We start from the raw sequence: 17,487 nt of genomic DNA on the forward strand, positions 1-17,487 counted from the left end.
AGACGGCCCGGCTGCCTTCCCTGAAGCCCGAAGCACGAAGCCCGGCCCGGCTGCTCCTCCTTCCCCGAAGCCCGCGGCCTGGCCCGGCCCCGCTGCTCCTTCCTGCCGGGTTCAGACCCGCCTCCTCTCCCTCTCCTGCTCTGGACTTGCTCCAGCGCTCCTTCAGACAGCGGGTGATGACAGTACTCCTGGCGTCCTGTCCCCGGGCTCCCTCCGTTCCCGTCCATCTCACATGTCCTGCAGGAACCGAGGATTCTCTCAGGCCCACGGGAAATCCCAGAAACACAGCTCCCTCCCAGCTGCCTAAGGAGGAGCCTGAAGTTGTCATCACCCTGTCCAAACCCGTGGCCCACGCTGAGTCTGGAGCAGTTCAATCCCAGGGAGAAACATGGCCACTTGAGTGATCAGAAAGTTCACTGAAAACCAGCAAATATAAAATTTAATTGGGCTCAATTGTGGGCAGTCAGTCCTTCCTCAGACCGGCCGTCAGCAGTCCCGGACGAAAGCACTCTGTCCTCTCCACAGACAGCTGGTTCCGGAAGGACCCTCTGAGGCTGGTCTCCTAGGTGGGGTGTCCTGTGGGAGGGTTCTGCTTCCGAGGAGGGGAAACGCGACACGGCGCACAAGGACCGACAGACAGCGCCTTCCACGCGGCACCCTCTGCTCCTCCTCCTCGGCGCCTGCTGGGCTCTGACTCCTAAGTCAGGCAGGAGCTTCTTCAAGGCCCCAAGCACAAGAAGAGCCACAGTCACCCTAAAATGGCCTCGGGGGCACGCAGCCTTCCATCTCCAGCAGCTCTGGCCATCCCTCGTATTTGTTGGTGTTTGGGTTGTTCTTTAAGAACTGGAGAGAGAAGACAGAGAAATATAGACGGTGGGTGAGGCCCTTTAGAACCCACGCCCGCATGGAGAGCGCTCTAAACCTAAATGGGGGTGCGGGATGTTATTAACCCACTTCACAGATGGGGAAACTGAGGCTCAGAGCAGGGATGCAACTTGCTCAAGGTCTCAGAGATGGGATCAGAGCCCAGTTACTGCTATCACACCACAAAGGGTAACCAGTTGTTGGAATGATCTAGCCCCTCCTCCTAAATTCTCTGTGTCCCTCTAGGATACCTCAAATAACAGTAATACTAGCAACAATAAAAAGAAGACTCCTAGCACGTCTTGAGTGCTTGCTGTATGCCAGGAGCTGTTCTGCAGTGCCTTGTGTATTTAATCTGCACAGTGGTCCTAGGGAGTGTGCACTGTTTACATCCCATTCTCCAGATGGAGAAACTGAGGCACAGAGGGTCACCACCTGTAGTCACTGGCTGGTAAGTGGCAGAACCACAATGTAATATTAATTAATACTAATAATAAAGAGCAGGGTGCAGTGGCTCACACCTATCATCCCAGCACTTTGGGAGGCTAAGGAAGGAGGGTCACTTGAGGCCAGGATTTCAAGACCAGCCTGGGCAACACAGAGAGACTCTGTCTCTACAAACATAAAAAAATTAGCTGAGTGTGGTGTTGCATGCCTGTGGTCCCAGCTACTCAGGAGGCTGAGGCAGGAGGATCGCTTGAGCCCAGCAGGTTGAGGCTGCAGTGAGCCGAGATTGCACCATTGCACTCCAGCCTGGGTGACAGAGCGAGACCCTGTCTCAAAAAATATCCATACTAGTAATAAGTATATAAGAGAATAAAATCACTTAGGATTGTGTCTAAAATGCTCAGGATTAGTTTATGAAGAAAAAAATGTAAATGGCAAAATTTGCTGTTAGGGTCATCGTGGCTGACTCTCAGGAATTAAAAAAGAGATTCTAGACGCTGCCTGTCTAAAACCCAGTCTCCCAAGTATGGGGACAGCGAACAGATTGGCTTAGTCCCATCAGGGTGCTTGGTTCATTTTGGGGTGCTGGGTCCCAGCCAGCTGCTGGCTGACGGGTGCTGGTGGTGCCAGGCTCCCCGCACTCCTGCACTCCCGCACCTCCTCTGTCTGGCCGGTTCCCCTGGGTCTGGAGTCCACACTTTGGGGCAGAACACCACCATCTGCCTATGCAGTCTCAGGCCTCTTCCTAGGGCCCTGCCCCAGCACCCCCATGGGACATTTGGGACCCCCCCCACCCCGCCCCTGGCCTCCTGTGTTCTTCACTTCGTTCAGGTAATTTCTGGTTACCTGAATAATTCTCTTAGAAACACATGCATACAGACCAAGCCCACATTTTCTAGCTTAGAAATCCCCATTGCGGTGCCCTCCCTGGAGCTCAGCACACAGTTCCCCGCACCTGCTCGCTCCGGCACCTCTTGCCTGATGATGGCATCGGCCCCCTCCCCACCTCTGAGTTCCCTGCTGGTATTCTCCATGCCCAGCCAGGGAGGCTGAAGGGACAGGATAGGCATCCTGCCCCTTTCCCCGGCTCCCCTTCCCCATCACACAGCTTCCGTGTCTCCACTTCCTTCTCGTTCCTCCATGCCTCACTTACCCGTCATCCCTCTGTTCTCCTTTTCCCTTTTTGTTTTCTGGTACTTAACCATATACCTGGCTACTTTTATATGACCCACCTTTTGCAAAATGGCCAAGACAGCTTCTTGCCAGGGGCTGGCCAATCAGACCACCCTGACCTTTGGAGTGAATGACAACCAGGGGCCTCTCCCCAGACAGTCCCACTTTTAAGACCCTTGGTGGGTGACTGGGTGACTGTCCTTCCTACTACCACCCAGCTCCTTGTCCATCCTTCACAGGGCTGGGTTGTGGCCCAGAACCCACCTGCTCAAAGGGGCTTTTATCTCTGAGGTCTTTGGCTCCTATGAAGACCCAGCTGTCCCGGAAGCCCAGCTGTTTTGCGTAGGAACTCCCCAGGTTGGTGAAGAGTTTCCTGGCTTCATCACTCATTCTGCAGAGGACCAGAGAGGATCATCAGGGTGCAGGGATGGGTTGAGGGGGATTAGGTGGTGGGATTCCCATGGGGCAAGGTTCCCACTCTTCTTCCCATTCAGCATCTGCCCTGGCGGTGCCCAGAGAACGTGGCTGCACTCAAGAACGACAGGTTAGAGGGGTTCAAGACTTCCTCTCTAAAAGGGCCTCATGTGGGGCTGGAGATGTGTTAAAACAGTACCGCTCTGTTTACAAATACAATACATGTTCATCTGGAAGACATGGAGCATCGCAAAGAAGTAACTAAGAAATCCTGTCTCACCCTCCTTCCCTTGACCTGATCAGTGTATCTATTTGGATGCAGTGTTTTTCCCCTCACTTGCACTAGAGGGTGACCGTGTTTTCCACATCCTTAACTGCTTTCTGCCCATTGTTTTTGATGAGTCTATCTTCATCTGTGTATACATCATATCCTGTGTCACCATATATCACAGTTTCTGTAGCCAGTCAGCCATTATTACTGGACAGGGGGAGTGTTTCCAGTTTTTCACAGTGGTAATGGAGGCTGTGATGAACCTCCTAGAACATTTCTTTGCATCCTTGTTTGATAATTTCCTTAAGATAAGTTGCCAGAAAATGGCACTGGCAAGAGAGCAGAAGAGGACATGCAGGGTTTGGAGGTGTTCAGCTCACATCGCTGCGCGGCCCGGCAGGTAGAGTTTTCCACTTACTTGGTCCCCGGGTCGTCGTAGGAGGCCACCAGCACCAGTGCACCCTTTGGAATTTCTTTAAGGAATTTCTCCAGGTGCTTAACATCTGGGGAAGGAAGGAAAAGGCGGTGCTGGTGATTTAGGGGAAATGAGCCCTGTCATTCTCATGTTTGTCTATTGCCCTATGACGCAGGAGCCAGCTGGGTCCTGCAGACACTGGGCTGGGCTGAGAAGCCAGGAGGAGGAACATCCCGGGTGGAGCCCCCTGTAGCCCTTGTCCTAGGGGAGGGCAGAGTGAGCAGAGTGAGGGGGACTCACCCAGGTGATCTGGGGTGGCTTCTGGACACTGGAACTTAAAGGTTCCCCAGTGACTGCGACGTGCAGCTGAGGGTGAGCACCACCGGTAGAAGGGCCCTTGTGTGCCTACCCCTCAGGGGACCAAGTGCTGTCAACTCTCAGGTGCTCTGGGCCCTTTGCATACTCCAGACCCCATTCTACACTGGACAGTATCCAGATTATCTGTGCTGACTTTAGATGGTGTAGCACGTGGCCTCGAACAACTGAGATCCCTGGGAGAGAACTCGAATCTACGATTAATACAGCTCTCCAGCTGTGTCAAGGAGCAAGGCTCTGCGTGTGTCTTTAACGCCTCCCTAACTTGCCAAGCTCTCTATTTAACAGACAGCAGCTCTAGGCTTAGCACCTGGGGGAGGCATCAGCACCCAGCTCCCTGTGAAGAGGCTAATTTGTTTCCATTGTGATTATTTTTATGGTCACCTTTCCTGGGTAATGAGTGATAATGGCTTTCTACTTAAGACAGTGATATAGTTTCAAGATCTATTTACTTAGGTAAGAAAAAAAGTGACACAATTTAAAGGAAAATATGAATAAAGCAGATGTTATTCTAGATATGGTCCAACCTGAGGGGGCTGAAGTTTGGGAACAAACATCCTAGTGGTTAAAGCAGAGACTATATCTGTCAAATGAGGCTGAGTAATAGCCCTGCTCATAGTATGTTCATAAAGTGCAAATGTGACAATAACCTTGGGGATACAGTAAGCATACTCTAGTGGAACCAAAAATTATTAGCAGGATTGGCTGCATAATTTGCAGGGCCCAGTGCAGAATGAAAATCAGGGCCTTAAAATTATTAAGTATTTCAAGACATGATGGCAGAACATCAAGTCAAGTGTGAGATTCTTCCAAACATGGGTCCTATGTGACTGCCCTGTCTCCAGGTCACAGGCCCACACAGCTGGCCTTGATCATTCATATTCCAGTTTGGACCCCTAGGACCTTGGGGAAGAAGCCACTGCCCCAACTAAGGCCAGCTGCCAACCAGGTCAGTAACAGCGGTTTCCAGTCAACCACCACAGTCACTCTTCTAAAGAAATGGCCCTTGAGCTTTTATGAGGGAGGGAGCCCTTAAAGCACCGTTACTTTGTGTTGTTAGCAGATATTATGGTCTGGTGCTTGCCTGGATGGAGGGTGGGTATTTGGAAAAAATAAATCATGCCTCCTGCTAATGATCACCTCACTTTAAAAAGCCATCGTCTCCTGTTGTCTCCTGAAGGAAAGGGCCGCTTGCTCACAATGCTTCTGTTTCTGGATCCCCATCTGCCATGGCTACATCCAAGTTTATAACAAGGCATTTTAAATCTTGGTTTCGTCTTAAAATTTTTTTCCTTTTCATTCTGACAGATGATCTCCTTGCTCCCGAGACATCTGGATGGAATGAGGGAAGGGGGAAGGGAAGAGGAAGAGGAGGGAAGGGAGAGGACTAAACGAGCTTGCCTGGGTCCCCCGACTAGGCAGGCTGGACACCCTTCCATCAGTCACTTCAGGTTATCACCTAATCCTCACATCAGTTGTATGGAGTGGAGCCTATGGCTGCCTCTGTTACAGATGAAGAAACTGAGGCTCAAGAGGCGCCGCTTGCCTCAGGTCATGCCGTCGGAAGTCTCTGACTCTGGAGACCGGACCTTTATCATACAGCCGGCCCCAGGCCACGCTGAACATCAGCAGGACCCCGGGTAGGATGTCTGGTCCTCAGCCTGTGGCCTGTCCCCATCTCCTGCTACCCTGTCCCCAGCTCTATCCTGTACCAGGAGGGACCCTGCACACTGCATGTGGAAATGCCAGTGTGCCTGTCCAAGCTCCATCCACACCACCCTCCTGTCAAGCAACAGCCAGCCCCTGGTCACGCCTCCGTCCTGGGGAGTGTCTGAAGCCTGGGGGAGGGGCACACCTGGGAAGAGGCCTGCGTGGGCCCTGATACAGGCTCCAGGTCAGCACATCCCTGGCTCTGTGGACTCCTCACCCATGAGCTGGCCAGAGCTGGAGGAGGGCTGGGTGGGACCTTATGAAGCCCTGGGTCCAGGACAGGGTCCCAGCTGCCCATCTCTGAGAATGGCCCTGCAGATCATGTCCCCAGTGTTCCCCACCTCCCACCTTTCAGCCTCTTCCTTTGTTTGCAAAGCTGAGAGGGCTTCCTGCCTTTGGCTACCTGGTACCTCTCACCCCTCCTGGACTCATGTGTGTAGGTGGGTGTAGGCAAGGTGGGCTTTCCCTAGAGGTTGAGACAAGGGCAGAGGAATTCAGGAGAGAGAAAACCCAGCTGTTTGGCAGCAGCTTGGCCCCTTCTGCTCTGTGAGGGGCTCTCTGGGGTCTGTGGTCACACATGCTGTACATCCCAGGATGGCCGAGCACAGAGATGCCCTGTGGTCTCAGGGATACAAAAGGGAAATTGCGTCCACCTGGGCTCTGACACCCCCTCTGATGGAAACCAGTCCCTGCAGGGCCCAGGTCTATGCTGCCTGCTGCTTTGTCACTCCTTGTTGAGCCTCCTGTGTTGGAGGGAGGCGGGTAAGCAGCTGGGCAGCAAGAGTGGCAGACGGCCTGAAATTGATCCTGCTACATTTTGAAAGCTGTTGGGAATGCTGGGTCAGGGTTCCACCCCTGCCCATAAGCGGCTGGTTGGTGAGGAGGCTGCTGGTGGGAACTTAGATGCCCGGGATTTCAGCATAGCTAGGTCAGTGGCCTGTCTTGCCCAGCCATGCTAAAGGCAAGGAGGGCAGTGACTTGCTAAGGGGCAGTTGTGTGCACAGAGAAACTTGCAAAGCATGTGGGTGCAGAGAGAAGACAAGCGTCTGCCAAAAGATGCGGAGAGCTCAGAGTCTAAGGTCCAGAAAGGAGCCCCGTCCTGTCCTTGGGTCCACAAGAGATCCCTGTGACCTTGAAATAAAGTACCTTTACCTAGCAGAGCTTGAGTGTGTATGGCTGATGGGCCACACGCCCTCATCTATAGCACTGCAGTGACATCAACAATGGCATTGCTTTGCCTCAAGGTCCTCTCCAGCCTCCAGAGTTCACTTTGCCCTGAGGGCAGGCCAGAAGTGCATGCCAAGGAATTAGAGGCATGGGCACCCCGTCCCCTCGCTTCTCTGGGAGATCTCTGGGGCATGTATTCCACACTGCCTCCAGGGTTCCAAGTTTGATTAAATGGCTCAGTAACATAGTCTGCATTGGCTTCCTGCCTGTCCCTGTCTGCTCCCCACTCCCCTACCGACATTTCCTGAGTTCACCTCTTAAATAAGCATTGCTCTTGAATCCCTGTCTTAGGATCTGAGTCTGGGAGATCCCACCTGAGACGCCCAGAAGGAGTTTCGAAAGCAGCAGGAGACCCTCAATCCCCCACCGCACCTCTTTCTGGGTGCCTCCCGTGGAAATGAATACCAGGTACCTTGAGCCACCAGCTCCCTTGCCACATGAAGAGGCTCAGCCCTCTGCACTGCACCCCCCCCGTGACGTCAGTGTCAGCAGAGGCGCCTACCTCCAGAGTACATGTCAAATGCGCTCTGACTCAGCACCGCTCCCGTGGTTCCTAGGGGTTAAGAGGAGAACAATTATCCCCTGTAACATGTGTCCTTCTGCTGAAAATGGCTAATCTGTAGTCTAAGATCCAAAAACAGAATAAGAATCTAATGAAATCAGGTCCTACAGAGCGCATGCAGGACTCAAGTAGGTGCCCAGGGATGGGTGGGCTCATCTGAGAGGTTCAAGAACGTAATGGCTGAGGGTGTCTCTGGAATCGAATTGAGTCTACCCAGTCTGAGTCTGTGTTCTGTCCTGCCACTTCCTAACGCAGGACTTAGCATTTCGACCTCAATTTTTGCATCTATACAATGGGTTGTGAGAACAAAATGAGATACATTTAAAATATTAATAGTAGTCATACAAGATGAATTTTAGTTGCAAAATCAAAATCAAAATGACAATAGTCATCATTATTCCCACCTAAATAGAAAATCTACAACTGGAGTCCTCTAACTCTTGAAGGCAAAGGGATTTGTGTTGGGCTAAGCAGTTTTCAGTTTCGCAGGGTCCAGTAACCTGGATTGCGTTGGTGAGTTTTGTGGGAGGAGGCGGCAGAAGGCCAAGCCCTCCAGGGAACTGGGTCTTCTGGAGGATCGTTGTAGTTCGCGCTATCCGTCACTAGATGGCGGTGTTGTAGAGGGGATGGCAGCTCCGAGGCTTCCGGAGGAGGGTGGGGCCCGGGCCCGGGGAGTGGCGCTGTCCAGGCGGGCAGGCTCGCCTAGCAGCCCCTCCAGGATTCTAGGGAGCCACGGAGCGTCCACGGAACGCTTTATCTGGGGGCCGTGGAAGGAGTCTATGAACGCATGAAGCTGCTCTTATGATCGCGTGCGCTTGTGAGTGTTTCTGCAATTGGAGCGTGGTGGGAGTGGGGGTAGCAGCCAGCACAGCTTGAAGATCCTGAGGAATCTCTGTCCACTAAAGACTAAAGACTACTGGACCCTTAGCAATCCTTGTGTTGTTCTGGGTCATGCAGATGAGGACCCTGAGCCCCTGACGTGATTTGTTGGGCTTCCCCACAGCTGGCATACACAGCACGTATGATACAGTTGGTGCTGTATACATGGTTGAGACGTTTCTAGTCTAGGGAGGTAGTTCAGCTGAATGACTAAGACCTGGAGTTAACTCAATCCAGGTTCAAATGTAGGTGGTTTTCTAGGCTGTGAGACCTTGCTTAACCTTTTGTCTTTTTGAGACAGGGTCTTTCTGTTGCCCAGGCTGGAGTGCAGTGGTGTAAGCTTGGCTCACTACAGCCTCAACCTCTCAGGCTCAAGCGATCCTCCCACTTCCACCTCCTGAGTAGCTGGGACTACAGGTGTGCACCACCACACCCAGATAATTTTTAAAATTTTTTGTAGAGAAGGAGGCAGGTTGGGGGGTTCATCTTTACTCAGGCTGGTTTTGAACTCCTGAGCTCAAGCAATCCGCCCACCTCCGCCTCTCAAAGTGCTGGGATTACTGGCATGAGCCACTGCAAAGAGCCCAGCCTGCTTAACCTCTTTGGGCCTCGGTTTCTTACCTGGGAAATGGGGATATTGAGCATAGCTCCATCCTGGCACAGTGATGGGGTTAAGTGAACAAGCACAGTAAGTGCCCAATAAATGCTAGTGCTTATTGCCATTGATGGTCATTTTTATCCTTTTGGCTTTGTGAGAGGCAGGGAAAGAGGTCTAGTCTGGGGCCGTCTCACTGGAGAATATTTGAAAAGCTTTTCTCAGGTGGGGCCCATTTAGGGGAGACACTCAGCAGGTTTCATCCAGGTCAGCTGCAGCCTGAGCCACTTCCTTCCCACTTCCACTGTGGGGTGAGGGCAGATGGGTGGGAGTGTTGATGTAAGCTGAGGCTCCTACAGTCTTCTGGGGTCTCGCACAGACACAAAAGACCAGCCTGGGCATGCCCTCCCTGCAGGAGGGAGCTACCATCCCTGTAGCCACTTTGCTGAGGCTGGAGTGGAACAGGCCTGGGCCATCCTCAAAACTGCAGAGGGACAGCTCCACTCAGCCTTCCTGCTTCTCCCTGCCCCGGCCCTTCCCGGGCTCCTAGGAAGCTGGCCAGGGCAGTCCGCTGACTCCCGTCTGTTCAGGATAGCCCCATCACTGCTCCAGGCCTCAGCTTCTCCCCAATCCAGCAGGGTTTCTTGGCAGAGTGGGCAAAGGTTTCCTCTGGAGCAAAGCGCAGGGCCTTGGGGCTGGCAAGGCTGGGGCTCCTATCCTACTCTGTCCGTTCCTAAGTGTGCTTATGCGGTCCTGCCACACAGTAAACCAACAGGTTTCTTCCTGAGCATCCCTTACACCTCTTCCCCGAGCTGCCCTGACCTTGGTCCCAGAAGTGGCCCTTACAGCCAGGGAATGGCCCTTGTTTTCTAAGAACAGAGGCCGAGAGGAGGTCTTGACTGGGGCCACACCACCTGGTCCTTACCTGACCCTGTAAGTCCACTCCCTCCTGAAACGTATCCCTCCTTCAGGCTTGGCGGCCCTCTGGCCTCCTGTGCAAATGTGTGTCCTGCAGGAGATGCTGGGTTATCAAGGCCATGAATTCCCTTGTGGTCGCCCTGCCTCCAGCCCCGCTACTCCAAGCTGGAGGAAGGATTCTGGAATGCAGGGTTGGCCCCTCATGCCCTGCTCAAAGCTGTTCCATGGCTCACTACTGCTCTCGGCTTCCAGTCACACTTCTTAGCAGGGTTGCTAGCTCCTTATCCTCTGGCCTTCTGTTCTCCCCAGCCTCGCCTCTCCATGTTGCCCTGCAAACCTCTCTCCCTCCCTCTCCCTTCCTCCTCCCTGCACTGTGCTGCCTCTGCCTGGAAGGAGCCTTCCCTGGTTTTCTCCTGGCCAGCGCCTACAATCTTTCAGCCCTTAGCTGGCCATCGCTTACCACTGGAAGCCTCCTCTGAGCTACCCTGGGTCCGTCCCTTGCTCTGCATTCCCGTAGCTGTGCTTCTGGCTCCTATCAGAGAGGCTCACTACATTGAGATTGTTTGTGAGCTTCATAGATACCTACAGGGGTTGTGAAGCCAGGGCCTGTCTTTCTAGTTCACGGCTGACTCCAGTGTCCTGTACAGGGCCTGGCCCACAGTCGCTGCTGCCTGCATTCATTGAATGAATGAATGAATGAAAGTGTATACTCAGCACGCGATCTTGCACTGTCATTGGTTGTCCCCGCGTCCTCGTGTGTATTGGTTTGAGTGGGGTGGCTTTGAGGAGGGGGTCATGTTTCATTCATGTTCCATACCAGAACGGTGTCCTCCTGAGCTAAGAGCATGTGGCAGGCGCCTGGCTAGCACTGAGGTTCTACAGTGTTGCAGATCTTTGAGACCTTCTGTTCCCCCAGGCCAGCCACGCCCCCACCGTCCTGAGCTCTACCTGCCACGAAGTAGGAGCTCAGCCACTGTTGGTTGAATGAACATGCCGCTACCCCTACCCTCCCCAGCGCTGGGTGGGAACTGTTGCGGGGATGGATCTGCAACTCACCGTTAACCAGGGCGATGTTCAGGCCTCTGCCCACGTTGTTTTTCACAGGACTCATGATCCTGAAGACAACGAAGAAGAAATATGACACTCATTCCTGAGCGTGGAATGAACACTCTGCTGTCCCGACCAGGGAACTCAGAGAGGGCCCACAAAAGCAATGCAGAAGCATCGGGAAACACATAGAATAACTGGGGCCATCTGTTTTCTCTTGAAAACTAGTGGTGGGCTGGATTCTCTGAAGAGTTTCTCAAGGCGTGTCGGACCAGAACAGCCTTCTCAGAGAAAAGGCGAGGTTCCTGCCTGAGCCTCTGAGGTGTTGGAGGCGGGGCCAGCCCACCCCCAGGCTGTGAGGCCTGGCTGCTGGGAAGAGGCCGAACCCTGAAGGTTGCTGCCACCCTGGGGTGTCAGTCCCCATGTGGCTTATCTGGGAAGAGGCCGAACCCTGAAGGTTGCTGCCACCCTGGGGTGTCAGTCCCCATGTGGCTTATCTGTGTTCCTGCTGGCCCAGCATCCACACCCCTGTCTACAGGTGTGCCGCAGGAGAACTGTCTTTCTCTACACACAGGCCAGGTGGTTCCTGGGATTGACCTCTCTCTCCCAGGCTTGGACAAGCAGAGCATCCTATGTCCCCAGCTACAATTACTGGCTGATATGGTGTGGCTGTGTCCCCACCCAAATCTCATCTTGAATTCCCACATGTTGTGTGAGGGACCTGGTGGGAGGTAATTGAATCATGGGGGCAGGTCTTTCCCATGCTGTTCTTGTGGTAGTAAGTCTCATGAGATTTGATGGTTTTATAAAGAGGCGTTCCCCTGCACAAGTTCTCTCTTGCCTGCTGCCATCCATGTAAGATGTGACTTGCTCCTTCTTTGCCTTCCACCATGATTGTGAGGCTTCCCCAGCCACGTGGAACTGTGAGTCCACTAAATTCTTTTTCCTGTTTAAATTACCTAGTCTTGGGTCTTTATCAGCAGTGTGAAACCAGACTAATACACTGGGCTAGGCATGGTCATGTGAACCTGGCCAGTCAGTGAAACACAGGCTTGGGACTTTTGCAGGGATAATTTAGACAGGAAGGCTCTTTTCCCATTAGGGTGCTAGGCTGGGCTAATATGTCAAACCAGCTGGTGGTCTCTCTCCTTAACCACATGGAGAAATCCCTTGCAAGTAGAAAAGAAAGTAAAGCTGTTAGACAATGGATGGTAGAGCTAAAGATGGGGTGAGAGACAGCCCTGATGACATGGTTTGAATCCCTGGATCCAGCTGGTCCTGAAGCCTGCCTACCACCTCTGGTCTTTTAGGTATGTGAACCCATCAGTTCCTTGTTTTCCCTAAACAAATGGTGGTTAGGTTCAGAATCCTGGCTTAAACACCCATCTCTGAGTTCTTTCATAGGATGCACTTGGTGTCCTGGGGCCTTTACTATCTAAGTTGGGTGATGGGTACACAGCCTTTCTCCTGTACTGGGGTAGAAGCCCTGGTGCCTGCTATGTCTGGGTTTTTTGATGCCTGGGTCAGGATCTTGAACCTTCTTTGCAGGCATCTCCTTTCATGGGAAGCCCAGCAACTTGGCTGTTAGACCTGAGGTCAAATCCTGGCCCTGCCACTGGACAGGTGACCCTGTCTGCACCCCACTGCCCTCATCTTTACAATAGGGGTAATAGCCCCACCTCCCAGGATGTTGGGGGAGTGAATGAGAAATACTGTGAAGCACTTGGCAAGGTGCTGACAGATGCGGGAGCTGTTTGAATTATTGTTATTTGTGACTCACACACCCAGAGTAAAAGGGAAGCTGTGGGCTGGTCTCACAGGCCAGCTCCTGCAGCCTCAGAATTTTTTTAATGAATAAATAAAAGAATATAGTAAAATAAAATAAACATAGTTTCCCCTCAGGTACTTACATGTGGTTTTCAAAGCACATAGTAGGGCCCACGACGTTGGCAGCCCCGCTGCCGATTTTAAACGCAAAGTGGTTGGCTGGGCAGGGCTTGATAAGGCCACATTTGTGCTTCATGACTTCTGGGGAGGAAACAGACCAGCCTTGGTGGGCAGCAGCTCAGGAGGTGCTTGGGGGAGGAAGAAGGGAGGGCCAGGGCTAGGGCCAGGGAGCAGCTTGGAACGAAGCTCAGAGCCTCTTTCTCAGGGAGCCTTCGCTGACTGCAAAGTCTGGGAGATGTGCCTTTCTATGCTCCATGGTGCCCCCAACGGCCCCCACCAGAGCACACAGAACAAGCCCAGAATTAATTTTTGGGCTTCTCATCATAGCTCCAGCCCCAGCAGAGCACCCTGGGTAAATGTAAACAGAGTAAACCTGAGTCACCATGACGAAGGGACTCTCCTGAAAACCTCTCATTTGGGCCACGGCAGCCTTCTGAGTCCCCAGAGCCCCCTGTTGAGAACTCCCAGGGGCCCTGATGGGGTGGGTTGGAGCATATTTCTCTAGCCACGTTCCCTTGGGCAAGTCCTCAACCTCCTTGCACCTCATCTTTTCTGCAAAATGGAACGTCTGTGGTGCCTCCCCAACTGGGTTCTTGTGAGGAATACATGAGTGTGGTTTAATGCTCAGTACATGCTGGCTATTCTTCTTATCATTCATTCATGTATCGCTCATTTCCTGAGGATCTACTATGTGCCTGATGCTGGGACACAACAGAGAACAGGCAGGTGGTTCTGGTTCTCCCACTGGGAGCTTAGCACGGTGTTGGGAGCCCACTGGACACGCAGTAAATGACACCTCTGGTGATGTTGCCTGTTTCTAAGACCTGTATCTTCTCCATGCAGCCTTCACAGGGCAAACTGGGGACGTCCGTGACTAGGGGAGATGCTGGTGGGACCTCAAGATGTGGCTGGGCAGCTGAGCCCTCAACGTGCTCTTTGAGAGAGGGGACGACATCGCACTTGCAGCCTGGCACGTTCTAATTCATCCTAATGTGTGCTTTTTAGCACCAGCTGACAGTTTGGAAGGCAGCATTTGGGAGGATTGGGTAAACATGGATTTGGAGCATGCTTACCTGCAAAGGGAAAGCGGGGGTTGGGCAGCCTTTCCCTCCCCAGCCCCTATGCCAGGCGTCTGGCCAAGGTCTGCCAGCGTGTGCTTTGGAGCAAAGCTTCAGGCTCCTTAAGGAAGCTCGCACACGCCAAGGCCTTGCTGCATGCAGGGCACTGGGGCCAGGATCTTATGTTTATTGTCTTGTTGACTCATCCTGATAACTCCTGTGCCTGGCACATAGGAGGCACTGGATAGTCTTCATGCATAACATGTACAGCATTTGGGCCAGGATGTGCCTGAGGCTGGAAGGGACCATGTGGTTTCCAGGGCCCCCCCTGGTTTACTGGAGGGGCACAACCCACTGGTGCCAGGCTTGGCAAGCACCTTTGAATAGGTAAATGTGCCCTTTCCAGGAGCAAATGCAGCCCACACCAGGGAACCCTGCTGGCTTGGGTTCTCTCTGCTGAACAGGCAGCCCTGAGGATCTGAGAGGAAATGCCTGTCCCGGGCTCCCCCTTCCTCGTTTCAGCACATACACCTGATGGGTGGGACCACCTCAAACCACAACATTGTCATTCAGAGAGCGGGCAGGGGCAGAGGCATCTGTGAAGGACTGTTCAGGAGAGAGTGGGCATCTAAGCCTGTGGCTTAGGGGAGAGAGGGCTGGGCTGGGAGTGGACCAGCTCCCCTTCTCCTCCTTCTGGGCAGGATCCCTGTGAAGGGGCTCACCCCCACCTATGGGACTGGCTGAGGAGCAATGCTGGGGAAGGAAGCCAGGGCATGGCTCCTGGTCTCCTACAGCCTTGGGGCGCCACCTCCATCCACATGTGCCTTTCAGCCAGAGGGTCTCACCTATGCACGGAGATCATTCCCAGTCCTGGGGACCACTTCTGGAGTTTGCCCAGAGCCTAATCAGTTGCAGCTAAGTCTGATAAACCCGATGTCAACAGGCTGGTTTAAGCAGGCTTTTCTGGAATTGATTTTCTGACCATCTAGCCTTCATAGTCACGCTGCTAGATGAAGGGAGATGAGGCCAAGGGGGCCTCAGCCTCTGGGAGGCAGGAGGTTGCTCTCTGGGTTCTGGCTTAGAAGGCTGCTCCCATCAGCTGCCTCAGTCCCTGAGGCCTGACCCCCCTGGGAACCCTTGTGCTGTTGCTCAGGGCATGGAGCTGGTGTGCTACCAAGAGCACTGGGGCAGCAGTGCATTCAGGAAATAGGCTGCTCTTTCATTTATCTGCTCTGTGGCTTGGCAGGAATTGCTCCCTTTATGTTTGCCAACTGTGAAATCAGGGAGTTGGTTTAGATCAGGGTTGTCATACAGCTTTCCTCTTAAATGTCAATGTGGACCTCCTGTTAAAGACTTAACGATAAAGCTCTCACAGCTGCCTATGGGGTTGGAGGGAAAGAATGCTGGGATTGATTGGTGATGTCTGCCATGGGAGCAGACAGGGTGGAAGGCAGCATGTGTGCTTGAATTTGCCATCCCCCCAGCAGGTGATGTCTAAGTGTTTGATAGCAACAAGATGCTGTGACACTCTGTGTCCACTTCTGAACTGTGATCTTGGCCAAGAGATTTCGCTGGTTGGTGCCTTAGTTTCTTTACCTATAAAAGGGGCTAATTATAGCACCAACATAGGGTTGTATGTAGGATTGCATGGGATGCTTGTGATGTTCTGAATCCGGTGTCTGGCAAACAACAGGTACCCAATCATCATTACTGTTGCCATCATCATAGCTCTCCTTCTGCTTCCCTGTCCCTGACTCTCTAGTCAAGGCCTTCACTGGAGCGTTCTTGCCTCTAGGCCTTTGCAGAGAGGTCACCACCTACCCTGATCTGCCCATTGGAAGAGGGTGCCCCTCCTGGAACCCAGAGCCCTTTCTCCACTTCTCTTGGCAAGTCTGGCATTTCTACCCCAACAGACAATCAGCATCCACTTCTGTTTGTCTCTGGAGTTCCTGTAGTTCCTGACATGGTCTCTGGCACTTTGTTGCAGGAACCCTGAAACAAGTCTGGGGTCACTGCAATAGGGTTAGGGAGCACTGACCTGGCCCTTGGGCTCCCAGCTGTGTGGGGTTGTTAGAGAGGGGAGGCAGGTGCAGGGTGCTGTCCAGACTGCAGCAGGGGGACTGGAGAAGGGGCAGAGTTGAACTGTGTCCCTACAGTCCAAATGGCTGAGAGGAGGCCAACCCTGCCACAGGGCTTAGGGGTTTCAGAAGGCACCATTCGGCCATGGGAGGATAGGATCGGGAAGAATCTTGAAGCCCAGGTTTCTCTGGGACCTGCAGGGCTCAGAGCAGGGGCCCTGGGCCTTCTTGCCCTAGAACAAATGGGAGCAGGAGGTGCGTGGATGAGGTGGGGGGAGGTATGGAGCTGCACAGATACTTACGAGTCTCCATGGTGGATGAGGCTGCTGGAGAGAAGACAGAATCTGGTTAGAGGGAAAGCACTTCAGACACCCCTGCAGGATGGAGGTTGGGGGCTGGGGGCTGGGGAGTGGGAAGACGGGGGCTTTAAATTGGCACTATTGGAATGAACTAAAAGTCCTTTGCCACTGTCACCCCTCCACACACATATACATACATACAGCACACATATACACAGATACACACATGTACATGCATACACACACATACACATGCACACAGATATATGTGACACTCATGTATGCATACAGACACACATATGTGCACATGCAGACATGAGTATACTCACACATCTGGACCTGCAGACATACATACACGTGTGTGCATATATACACATACACATGTACAAGACACACACATGACTCACTCTTGGTTAAAAAGAAGCTAGGCTGTTTGAGACCCATTGGAGTTTATGCCATAGCTCCTCATATATGGCCTCATGAGACGTTTAACTTCCCTGGGCCTCAGTTTCCTTGATGGCACATGGAGACCATCACAGCCACCCTCACAGGGCTATGGATGGGGCCCAGTGAGATCACTCTGTGAGGGCCAAGCCCAGTGCCTGGCTCCTGGGCCCCAGTGAAGGGTAGAGTTGTGCTGCTGTGGGTGTTTGGCCCGTATTGGGGCATCTCTTTCCCGACCGCCTGCAGTGAGTACTCTCTGCACTGGCTCTAGGGCCCTTGGCCACTTCCTGACATCTTATTCCATGCCCTACTTGTTTCTGTGGTTCTACGTTGTATCTGCCACCATGCCAGCAGTGACGCCTGGAGGACAGGGCCTCCAGAGGAAGCAGAAATGCTAGGGAAAGAAGCTCTCCTTTTTTGGGGGAACCCCCAACACTTACATACTTTCCATTTGGTCCTCGGGGGCTGTCCATCCAGGAATGTTCCCACCCCTTGCCTCCAAGGCCCCAGGAGTGGCATGAGACCTAATCTAGGCCAATCACAGTATTACATTCCTCTGGAGACGACCCCTTCCCCACTGCCCTATGTTGATATAGAGCTGGGGGTGGAGAGAGGGAGAAAGAGAAAGAGCCAATGGAGAAGATAAGCATCAGGGAGGAGCCATCGTGCCTGCCTTAGAGAGAAAGCTGCCCATGGAACGAGCCCCTAACCTGCTGGAGTCAAGTAGCAACAGCAGAGGGATAGAGACAGGAGGCTGGCTCTGG

At 53.0% G+C, this 17,487-nt stretch overlaps 1 protein-coding gene across 7 annotated transcripts in view; it reads right to left on the reverse strand.

The window, feature by feature from the left end:
• Positions 1-422: 422 nt before the first annotated feature.
• FAM3D (FAM3 metabolism regulating signaling molecule D) overlaps positions 423-17,487 on the reverse strand; it is a 32,612-nt gene continuing 15,547 nt past the window's right edge. For 3 of the 7 annotated variants that reach the window (XM_021672379.2, XM_021672377.2, XM_021672378.2), the window contains exons 4-11: positions 16,283-16,306; positions 12,808-12,925; positions 10,907-10,965; positions 9,858-9,941; positions 7,399-7,449; positions 3,588-3,672; positions 2,749-2,875; positions 423-843 (exon numbers count right to left, since the gene is read on the reverse strand). In XM_021672379.2, the coding sequence (XP_021528054.2) occupies positions 754-843; positions 2,749-2,875; positions 3,588-3,672; positions 7,399-7,449; positions 9,858-9,941; positions 10,907-10,965; positions 12,808-12,925; positions 16,283-16,306 (638 nt within the window). In that variant the 3' untranslated portion in view covers positions 423-753. The remainder of the gene's footprint in view (positions 844-2,748; positions 2,876-3,587; positions 3,673-7,398; positions 7,450-9,857; positions 9,942-10,906; positions 10,966-12,807; positions 12,926-16,282; positions 16,307-17,487) is intronic. The other 4 variants (XM_012462827.3, XM_012462826.3, XM_012462824.3 and 1 more) reach the window with 3 other exon arrangements.

The sequence above is a fragment of the Aotus nancymaae genome, unplaced genomic scaffold (assembly GCF_030222135.1).
Source record: "Aotus nancymaae isolate 86718 unplaced genomic scaffold, 86718_ANA_hifiasm-v0.15.2.pri h1tg000067l, whole genome shotgun sequence".
NCBI classification, from domain to species: Eukaryota; Metazoa; Chordata; class Mammalia; order Primates; family Aotidae; genus Aotus; species Aotus nancymaae.